At 56.1% G+C, this 1,263-nt stretch overlaps 1 protein-coding gene across 1 annotated transcript in view; it reads left to right on the top strand.

The window, feature by feature from the left end:
- The window catches only part of LOC113979737 (alpha-soluble NSF attachment protein-like), a 5,882-nt gene extending 4,628 nt beyond the window's left edge, over positions 1 to 1,254 (top strand). The window contains exons 6-7 of the mRNA XM_027707036.1: positions 329 to 397; positions 1,180 to 1,254. Coding sequence (XP_027562837.1) covers positions 329 to 397; positions 1,180 to 1,254 — 144 coding nt within the window. The remainder of the gene's footprint in view (positions 1 to 328; positions 398 to 1,179) is intronic.
- Positions 1,255 to 1,263: the final 9 nt, after the last annotated feature.

The raw sequence follows: 1,263 nt of genomic DNA, 5'->3' as shown, positions 1-1,263 counted from the left end.
TGGGAACGGGTCAGGAATGGGTTGGGATGGGTCGAGGTGAACTGGGAGCAGGTCAGGAATCGGTTGGGATGGGTGGGATGGGTCAGGAATGGTTGGGAATGGTCGGGAATGGGGCTGGGTGGGTTGGGAAGGGATCAGGATGAACTGGGAATGGGTTGGGAATGGGTCAGGAATGGGTTGGATATGGTTGGGATGGGGCTGGATGGGTTGGGATGGGTCAGGATGAACTGGGAATGGGTTGGGAATGGGACTGGATGGGTCAGGAATGGTTGGGAATGGGTTGGAATGGTTGGGATGTTTGGGAATGTTGTGGAATGTGTGTTCCCAGCTGGCCGTGCAGAAATACGAGGAGATGTTCCCGGCCTTCTCCGACTCCCGGGAATGCAAACTGCTCAAGGTCAGCCTTTCTCCTCTTCCTCATCCTCCTCTTCCTTCTCCTCCTTTTCCTCCTTTTCTTCTTCCTCCTCCTCCTCTTCCTCCCTCTGGAATGTGGAATCCTCCCCAAATCTCTTCCCTGGAGCCAGGGGGGGATTTTGGGGGAGTTTTGAGGGATTTGGGGAGGTTCAGGGGAGTCTCTCCCTCCTCTTCCTCCTCCTCCTCTTCCTCCTCCTCCTTTTCTTCCTCATCCTCTTTCTTCTTCCTCCTTTTCCTGTCCCTCCCTCTGGAATGTGGGATCGTCCCCAGCTCCATTCCCTGAATCCAGGGGGGGAATTCGGGGGGATTTTGGGAGCTCGAGGGGGGGCTGCCCCTCCTCTTCCTCCTCCTCCTCCTCTTCCTCCTCTTCCTCCTCCTCCTTTTCTTCTTCCTTCTCTTCTTCCTTTTCCTTCTTTTCCTCCCTCTGGAATGTGGGATCGTCCCCAGCTCCGTTTCCTGGATCCAGGAGGGAATTTGGGGGGATTTTGGGAGCTCAGAGGGGGGCTGCCCCTCCTCTTCCTCCTCTTCTTCTTTCTCTTCTTCCCCTTCTTCCTCTTCTTCCTCCTTCTCTTCTTCCTCCTCCTCCTCCTTCCTGTTCCTCTCTCCGTTGGAATCGGGTCCAGGATCGTCCCCAAATCTCTTCCCTGGAGCTCAGGGGGGGATTTTGAGGGATTTTGGGGGAGTTTTGAGGGATTTTGGGAGGTTCGGGGAGGTCTCCCCCTTCTCTTCCTCCTCTTCCTCCTCCTCCTCTTCCTCCTCCCCCAGAAGCTGCTGGATGCCCACGAGGAGCAGAACGTCGACGCCTTCACCGATGCTGTGAGTGGCCCCAAAATCCCCTGATTTTACCCC

The sequence above is a fragment of the Neopelma chrysocephalum genome, unplaced genomic scaffold (assembly GCF_003984885.1).
Source record: "Neopelma chrysocephalum unplaced genomic scaffold, ASM398488v2 Primary Assembly neopelma1_88409, whole genome shotgun sequence".
NCBI lineage: Eukaryota > Metazoa > Chordata > Aves > Passeriformes > Pipridae > Neopelma > Neopelma chrysocephalum.
This window is presented reverse-complemented; position numbering and strand designations above follow the sequence as displayed.